Genomic DNA, 9606 nt, shown 5'->3' on the forward strand with positions numbered 1-9606 from the left:
ATGCTGCGCGAGCTAGCAGGTGCGGGCACCTCATTTGTCGGCGCAAAAACCACAACCCAAAACAGGGTACGATGGAAGAGTTTTGTCGAGGCCCTGTGCTTCAAAGTGGAGTGTACAAGAAATACGAAGATCTTCCTCTCACGCAGACAGCGAGTTGCTCTCTGATTTTCTAAAAGCTTTAGCGTCAGGAGATTTAAAATCTCCAGATCTTATCATAAGTGCCCCACCAATGAAGACTCTACTATATCCTTTTACCCTAGCAAGTAGGTTATAGTAAGTTTATCTGCCTTAGTCAAGGCCTTATGACTCCCTCCCATGGGACAATAAGTCTATTGACCGCTGTATAGGTGCAAAGGGAAATTCTCTTTCACATCGTTAAATAGTAAATTCTTTAAAGATCTTAAATGAAAAAAAGTATATTAAACAGCAGGTATTCCTTGCAAGAAACTTTTTAGTGAAATTTAAATTTCTTCCACTTACTGACTGCCGCGCGTCTTTACTTATCCTATTTTGTGTTCTGTCATCTCAGCCAGTTTGTGCTGAATAGTGAAAGTTCGCAACATCACAACTTGACGCTGATTTTATACAAGTTTTTGTTGTATCCGGCTTTTATTGAAACAGGAAGTTGCAGACCTACTTATGCCAAAAGTTTGCTATTCACTCCACGTAGTAGCTGGGTATGCTATTTGTTGTTATTGCTTACATTTTGATGAGCTCGACAGACAGGCAAATGTGTATGTATATGTGTGTATGTGTGTGTATGTATGTATATGTAAGGTGTTTTCTTCGCCGTTGATGTTGATATGCGCTGGCTTATCAGAATGGCAGACAAGTCTGAGACGTTTAATTGTTGTTTTAATGTTTTTGTTTGTTTGCAACTTAAAAGTTGAAACTTTGAAGTCACCTTGGGTAAGTTCCTTCATAGAGGTTTGAATGTAGGTGGCGCTTGCAAATTTACTATGCATAATAGAGTACGTATTGTTATGCTGGCGAATGGCATTAAAACACTTTCAACAAATTTCAAAACATTTATTTGCGAGTAATGCGTACGTAAATATATACAATACAAGAGTTATTTTATTTACAAAATATTTAGTCTAGTTAAAAATATATTTAGATATTTTATTCGGTGCACTCATCAGTTGCCGATGAAGGTGAAGGTCTCATTGCAGCGGATCTCATAACAATCGGGATAGGAAGTAAAATGCCTCGACATTCGAAGATCGAAAATGAATTCGCAGTATGGATAGCTGGAAGAGAAAAAATAAGTGCGTATAAATATTTATTTTGTAAAATCATATCGCTTAGAATGAATGATATTATTGTCCAAAAACCAATATCTGACCCAAGAATGATAGAAAGAAGATTGCTCCCATCAAGAGTGCGTGGCGTTATGTTTTTCCGAGTTGTGCAGTGTTGCCAACCATTTTTTTTATACCGAAAATGCAAAAATTTTGAAGTTTCGTGTTTGTTTTTTTCTTTTTAATTTGAAGCTACCGAAACTTAAAATAAAAAAAAACTGCATTATTATACAAAATAAGGTTAAAAAAGGCCACTCTGAGAAGATTTTAGTGCTAATGAAAATTTGTTGGTTTTTATAAAGTTTGATATTTTGAAAATTTAATTTTTTGCTCCTTTTAAGTTAATGCAAGAATATTAAATGCCCCTCTCTCAACTCTTCTTAAGATTGAAAACCTTTTTACGCATTTTAAAAAGCGTTTGAATTTACTGCATGCGGATTAAAACCATAGAGGTTTAATCGTTTCTTCCGGTCCTAAATCCTTAGTGGGACATAGGGCATCAAGAGGTGTATTCATTGTAAAAATAAGCCACAAAATACCAGAAAATACTAAAGAAACCATACTGACATTTTACAAAAAGGAGTACCTTATCTTGTTACATAACCTGAAATGTAGCAAAAAAGTCGTTCCCTTAATAACAGAGTTTCTCTGAACAAAAAAAAATTTAATTGTACATAACCATAACACATTTATTTAGAAAAAAACGCACATTCTAAAGACAATTTGTCACGCATCAAAGTTCTTTAAGTGATTCAATAAAAATTTGGTGTTTTATTTTCTTTATATGGGCATTTTAGTGCGTTTTTACATCCAAAGCTAGGCAACACTGCTATAGCGATAGAAAGATTTGACCGCTGAAAGCAGAAGAACACTAACGACAACTGCAATCGCGGGCAATGCTACCAGATGTTAATAAAAAGTAAAGCTAAATAAAACTGAGTGAATTATTGAACTAATTTTTTAAAAATGTATATTTTAGAAAATTATAAAAATTAATTTTAATAGGAATAGGCTAGAAAAATGTCATGAACAAAAAACTAAACCTCCGAAACTAAATAACAAAAAAACAAAAAATGCTAAATAAAGTTACGAAAATAGTAATCTGGCCATACTGGAACTAAAACCACGTAACTCATTGTCAAATTCGCTGAACGCAAAGTAACGGCACCACGATAGGCGCCATCTAATTATTCTTTCCATCATGTATCTGACCCATATAGGAAATTACTACAAAAAGGCCTTAACTTACAGAGAAAGTTTAAAATTCAAATTTTATATGCCTTGGCCTTGGAAGAGTGAAGCCAGTTGTTATTGAAGACTGCGGGGACCTAATTTGTGGTATTTGTTTTATTTATTAGATATATATGGCTCCTTGTGGATGAATCTCTAATACTGCCTTTCGAAAAACTATGCTCATTTACTCTACTTATTTCATAAGTTTGTTGAGAATTGCAGCGGCAGTGCTAAGCGAATAAAATAATAAACTACCCGGAGCGCTTAAACAATCAGCATGTTTCTTTGCTCGCCATCGGATGCCCAAAACTAATAATTTTGTGTTTCTTTTTCCAGTTCTCGGCCTCTTGAGTGTCACGTTGGGAGAATAATTTTTATTTTCCACTAGCATGAAGTTGCGCAGAAAAGAAGGCTCAGAAGAAGAGGTGAAAACCACAATAAACAACAACAAACAACTTTGCCGTTTTGTCTCGGACAAAAGTTATGTTTTTTGTGTTCCAGAGCTGCTGAGCTGTTTACGCCCTATCTAGAAGGCACTTCGTTCTTACGCTCATTTTTCTGAAGCTAGAATGAAAATTAAGAAGAAAAATCTATTATAATCGAAATCAAGTTAATCACTACTTCTTTGCCATTGCAGTTTACTTTAGCAACCAAACTGTTAACGGACTATGGCTAGAAGTTAATCTAAATTGGAGAAGTTTGTATAGGACGAGTAGAATTATAAAAAATAGTTGTAGTTAGAGTAAACGAATTTATCTGGAGGAACGAGAGAACTGATCAGTGGGTATTTTTAAAAGGCTAAAAGCAGAAATCGTTTTCTAGAATGTCAAACAGGGTTTGGAGTAACCAAGAAAAATTTAAAAAATCTTGGCTAACATATTTTGAAGCTCTGTTTCATATCATGGATACAAAGCCTTGAAGTATGGCGTACAAAATAGCAGCAAACTGTTGTAAAAAGCTGTACTCATTCGAGTGATAAGAAATTGGTATCAAGAGAAGACTGTGAATATCGATTACACAGTCCTGCGAGGGTGAGTTTCTAGAATGGCTGTACTTGTTTCTTGTAGTTTTTTATGCGCTGAAAACGAATCTGACCTTCAAAATACTCCATCAGGATGTTTGGTAAATGAAGCCTAAAAGGTCAGGTAATTTAAAAAAATGGGTTTTAAAGCTAAAGAGTTGTACTATGCAACCTTTTCGTCGAAAATTGAAAAAAAAAATTTTCTATCCCAAAAAAAATTATCAAAAATGGCTAAAATGGCCATTTTTTGACCTTTTAGGCTTCATTTACCAAACATCCTGACGTGATGGAGCATTTTGAAGGTCAGATTCGTTTTCAGCGCATAAAAAACTACAAGAAACAAGTACAGCCATTCTAGAAACTGAAAAAAGTTAAATTTCGCAGGCCTGTGTTATCAGAGATTTTCGCCAATAAGGACCAAGACATCTATCAGAGAGGCATTATGAAGCTACCTTTAAAATGGCAACAACTAACACAACAAAACGTTGCATATTTGACTCAAATCGGGCAATCCCAAACAGCTTTTGAAGTATGTAACATAATTTATATGGATATTAAAGATAACGGACCTCGGCGTTATATATACTCGCTATCGCACTGCAGTGTCCCGCAGTCGAGATACTAAATATGTACAAGTAAACTTAGTACACACAATGTTAGATGTTTTCGAGTAAGGCGTTTGAAAGCACTTTTCTAAGTTCAGCAAAAGACATGAATTCTCACACCACAACCAAAACCTATCCATATCGGCTTGAACATTAACGGCAACCTCTTGAGTGTTAATCGCTGAGAAGATCTTATGCTCATCAGCATAAAAAGAGAGGTCCCAAGATACTTCCTTGCGGAACACCAGAGGTGGCAGCATAGGGAGTAGATGGAATACGAAGAATTGTTACAACACAACGTCGATTGCACAAATAAGAGTTTATCCGTTGCAGAAAAGCAGACTGAAAGCCAAAAGAAGCTTAATTTTTTGGTCGAAAGCTTTCGAAAAGTCAGTGCAAATACATTTTCAACAAATTAGATTTCTTTTTGCATTTTCTTAAAGTACAATATACTATATATATATATCAAGTTATAATTAATGAACGCACAGACTGGAGAACTAATTCTATCACTTTCAAACCTGGCACTCAGCTATGGTTTACTGATGGGTCCAAATTGGAAAATGGTAGAACAGGGGCAGGAATCAATGGGCCTAAATTCAAAAAATCGGTTCCGATGGGACTCTACCCAACATTATTCCAGGCAGAAATACATGCCATCGAAATATGTGTGAGAGAATGTCTTAGCAGGAAAATGAGAGGTACCCACATCTATGTACATACTTTCAGATAGCCAAGCGGCTCTAAAAGCCCTTTTATCAACAACTATCACATCTAAAGTGGTAAATGATTGCCTAAACCTTCTCAACATGTTAGGAAACCTCAACATAGTAACACAAGGCTGGATTCCGGGACAAGAAGGACATGAGATAAGTGAAATGGCTGATGGCCTTGCAAAACAAGGAGCAAATATGCAACTTACTGGTCCTAAGCCTTTCTGTGGACTCACAAAAAGCCACATTAATGAATTCTTTATAAAATGGGAAGAAAGGAAAGTTGCTGCACAGTGTCTAAACTGTGCTGGTCAGCGTCAAGCCAAACTATTTCTAAGTCCCAACAAAGGAATATCTGACAAACTTCTCTCACTAAGCAGAGTAGATCTGCGTCTTTTAACAGGATATCTTACAGGTCACTGCAGCCTGAGGCATCATTTAAATAATATTGGTCTATCTGAGACCAATGAGTGCCACTTTTGCGAAATGGACATAGAAAGCTCAGAATATGTGCTTTGTGAATGTCCTGCGTTGGGCTGGCAAAGACTTCACCTCTTTGGTAGTACCGTAGTATCTCCGTGCAATCTTTGGAACAACAAGCCTAAAATTGTGCTAAAATTTAAAAAAAGCCTAAAACTCTAGGGTTACAAAAATAGGCCTTTCACACTAGATCAGCTCTGATCGCAGTGCGAAATGGCCTTCTAATAATAATAATAAAGTATAATATCTTAAAAATATTGTATGGAAACTTGAAGTGAATCCGACAAATACTTTTCGAGCTATTCAACAATTAACAAAGGGCGCTCGGGCGCTCTGGAGCAGATTGCAAACTTTTAAATGCGTTTTTCTCAAGACTATGTTTTTTGAACTGATGATCACAGTAACTTAAAAACCGCTTGGTAGATTTCGATAAAATTTATACTGCTTTTAAAAAAAATTAAAAAACTCGTGCCTGTTCCAAGGATTTTTTTTTTCAAAAATTTCGATTTTTTTAACAATTTAATGCCGGTTTTTTTCTCGAAATTCTGAAAAATATTTCCTGAGGCCGCCATATTATTAGTTTTGAAAAGAAAACAAAAAACTTCTATCAGGCATAAGATTATCTATTAATAAAACTCATTTCTCTTGTCCGATTGATTTTAGATGAATCTCAGCGATAACTTTTACAATTATTAATTTTTTTGTTTGACATTTTGCCAAATTCAAGTTGAAAGATGATGTATTAATGCTATGTTTTTATTTTTGTAAAATAAAGCAACTGACTACCAGAAAAAAAATGATCAAAATCATCATTTTTTCGGGCCTCTGGCTACCCCTAACCCTTAAGATACTGTAAAGCTATTGGCAACAAACCAATGCTGATTTGGGCAAATTAAAGAATTAACCGCAAAGCGCAGTTTTGCATTGGCTGCGTGCTCAAAAATTTTGGAAATAGTCGATAGCTTTGAAATAGGCCTATAATTTCTATGATCATTTTTATTGTCACTCTTAAAGAAGGGCATAATGGAAGAGAGCTTCCAAGCGTCAATGAAGCTCGCCGACGATAAAGATTTTCGGAATATAGCTTTCAGGGGTTAGACCAAACCCGCACAATTTTTCATCAAAACTGCTGAAAGTCCATCAGCATCTGTGTGAGAGGAAGATTTCAGTTTAAGTAAATCATTACTAAATACAAGGTGAAGTCCAAAATAAACAAGACTGGCAACATAACAATGTTTTTGATGGCGCCATCTTTTTAATGAGTTAGTGCGTTGGAAGTTCCATGCCTGGCTGACTTCCAGTGAAAGCTTGGTGACATTCGGTTTAGCGAAAGCGAATTTTTTGCGTCTAAAGTGTCAGTATTTTTGTATCATCGGTAGAAAAATGAGTTTCGAACAAAGAGCTAAGATCTAATTTTGTTTTAAACTCGGTAAAACTTTTACCGAAACATTAGAATTGATGGAAAAAGTTTATGGCGATGATTGCCTATCTCGTACCAGAGTCTATGAGTGGTATCCACGTTACAGAGATGGTTGTGAGGACATAAATGACAATCAACATACGGGCCGCCCAAAATCAGTAATCACCGAAAACTCCATCGAAATTGTTCGTAAATCTATCAAAAATGAACCAAAATCGGCGCTTTAAATCATTTTTCCTTTTTTTTAGTAAAAAAGTTATGCAAAAGCTAAATTTAATATTTAATTTTACGCCACCTTGTATAACGCAGCGTATGCATACGCTTACTTACTTTACGATATATCGCCGCTACTTACATTGGTGGGAACCACAGCATGCAGTGATATGTGCAAAGTATGCCGAACGGACGTTTGAATTCACCATCTGGCGTTTGTATGGAACCGGAATTGTGCTTCTTCCAGCATTGCGCACTCCAGCCTACGATATGGCATAATTATGAATTTTATTATGTTAATTTATATACCTGCCAATGCCTCAGAATCAGCATTGCATTATTTTCGAAAATTATCTTTTAAAATTGAACTAAAAACTTTTTTTAAAAGCTAATTAATTTTTTATTTTATTATTATTTTTCTTTTATTTTTGCTAAATTATTTCATTCCACCAGCTGGTGCCATGCCCTACCAACAACACCTACCCGCTTCAATGGCTTCCATAAAAATGCACAAAATTACTATTATCACCCCGAGCAAATACGCACATCTACGAAATTTACCCATAATTTCACGTTGGATGCGAATTTCGTAATACAAAATGGTTCGAAAACATTTTTTTTCAAAATAAAGTAAATTTTTCAAAAATAATAACTTGCGGCGAGCCAAAAGTTCTTAATTCGTTCTCTCTGCTGTGCTACGCGGCTGTGGTTAAACTAAAAAATTTCTATTTGTTCACGGTTGCGAAAATTTTCTGAACATCTTGGCACTGCTTGGAATTTCCTTGTTGATTCTTTCTGATTTACTTGAGACGCAATTGTGTACAATTGATAAATTGGGCACTTCGTTTAGCATTAATACGATTAAAAAGTTCATTGGAGGTACATAGGTGAGGGTGGCGGTGGCTAAAGTGAGGCTGATATGTGGCACGTTGTGAATTTACGGGGCACACTTAGATTATTGATAGCCGTATACTTGACACCTTTATGCTGTTATTGCGTTGTTTTGTTGGATATTTTTGTATTGTAGTGTAGCAGTATGGATATACAGGGTTACGCATAACTTTTCTAATTTAAGACTTTTGAATAGCTAAAATGAGAAATGAGTATCCAAAATAATTTGCACAATAGTTTCTCTAAAACATTTTTTTTTAATGATGTGAAGTAAAGAAGCAAAGTGAGCAAAGGGGCCTGGTGGTGAACGAGGACAAAAGGAAGTACCTCCTGTCATCAAACAAACAGTCGGTGCACTCGCTTATCGGCCCCCACGTCACTGTTGACAGTTATGATTTCGAATTTGTAAGAGACTGGATGGCACGTTGGGGCTTTCCGGACAGATGGACTATACAGTCCCGCCTATACTTGCCATTACAACGTTCACGACCCTCCTACCCTCGAGGAAAGAATGGGAACGTGACGTAGTAAGACAGAGCGAATCCATCCATGTATACACAGATGGCTGAAAGCTCGAGGGCAGGTTGGACGGAGGTGTTTATTCCGAGCATCTATGGATCTTCTTCAGTTTTCGGCTTCCCGATTACTGCCTGTGTCTTTCAGGCTGAACTGATGGCAATAATGAAAACCGTGGCACTGGTTCAATGTGATGCGATACCTGGAGAGGATATCCACATTTTCACTGATAGCCAAGCGGCGATAAAATCCGTCGCAAAACAGTCGACAACCTCCAAGGTGGCCATGAAATGCCGCGCATCTCCTAACGAGATGTCTGAGTCATTTCACCTAATGATAACATGGGTTCCTGGCCATTGTGACATTGAGGGGAACTGCAGAGCCCATGAACTAGCGAGACTCGGCACCAAATTGACTGTTGAGTACATATACAATGATATAGGTAAACCCTTGCAAACATGTAAACTACGTATCCTCGAAGAAATTGTAAGAGTAGCGAAGGAAAGATAGCGTAATGAAGCCACTTGCACAATCGCCCGACAGCTGTGGCAGACTCTCAATGCTAAACGCACGGAACATCTACTAGGAAGAGATAAGCGCAGTCTTAGCACACTGATTTCAGTTATTACGGGGCACTGACTAATCGGTGGGCACACCCAGACAATGGGTGGGCAAGCGCATGACTGCTGCAGAAGTTGTTTAAACGAGGCAGAGGAAGAAACGATCCCGCACAGTGTGACTGTCCTGCTCCATCCAAACGTAGACTCCACATTTTGGATAGACAATCCTTTAATGAACGGGAAGATCTCGGCTCTGTCGGAATTAAGGATCTTACAAAATTTTTGAAAAGTACACATTGAATTTAGGAGGCATAAGGGCTAGTTCCCCACGCGGCATCACAATGGCCCAGGAGCCTGAGTGTGTCCTATAGTCGACAACCGCTTCAACCTAACCCAACCTACGAGGCTTCGTTTATTTAGCAGCCAACATTAACACCAATAACAATGTCAGCGTGAAATCCAATGAAGAATTTATCTTACCAACAAGTGCTACTTAGGACCGAACAGGCAACTGAGTAGTAAAGTCCTCTCTCGACGCACAAAACTAAAACTTTATAAGGCTCTCATCATGCCTGCCCTAATGTATGGCGCAGAAGCGTGGACGATGACAACATCCGATGAAGCGACGCTTGGAGAGTTTGAGAGCAAGATTC

At 37.2% G+C, this 9606-nt stretch overlaps 1 protein-coding gene across 1 annotated transcript; it reads right to left on the reverse strand.

Moving 5' to 3' along the window:
- Positions 1 to 1014: 1014 nt before the first annotated feature.
- On the reverse strand, positions 1015 to 7709 carry LOC128856435 (uncharacterized). The gene is made up of 3 exons (XM_054091737.1): positions 7470 to 7709; positions 7129 to 7249; positions 1015 to 1250 (listed from the first exon to the last, which is right to left on the reverse strand). The coding sequence occupies exons 1-3, from the start codon at positions 7549 to 7551 to the stop codon at positions 1139 to 1141; spliced, it is 315 nt and encodes a 104-aa protein (XP_053947712.1). The 5' UTR covers positions 7552 to 7709; the 3' UTR covers positions 1015 to 1138.
- Positions 7710 to 9606: the final 1897 nt, after the last annotated feature.

This window comes from Anastrepha ludens, chromosome 3 (genome assembly GCF_028408465.1).
Source record: "Anastrepha ludens isolate Willacy chromosome 3, idAnaLude1.1, whole genome shotgun sequence".
Lineage (NCBI taxonomy): Eukaryota > Metazoa > Arthropoda > Insecta > Diptera > Tephritidae > Anastrepha > Anastrepha ludens.

Coding starts and splice junctions, on each gene's coding strand:
- LOC128856435 (XM_054091737.1), bottom strand. CDS start 7,551: ATGGGTAAATTTCGTAGATGTGCGTATTTGCTCGGGGTGATAATAGTA. Junction 7,250..7,469: donor TATGGAAGCCATTGAAGCGG/GTAGGTGTTGTT, acceptor GCCATATCGTAG/GCTGGAGTGCGCAATGCTGG. Junction 1,251..7,128: donor ATGCTGTGGTTCCCACCAAT/GTAAGTAGCGGC, acceptor TTTCTCTTCCAG/CTATCCATACTGCGAATTCA.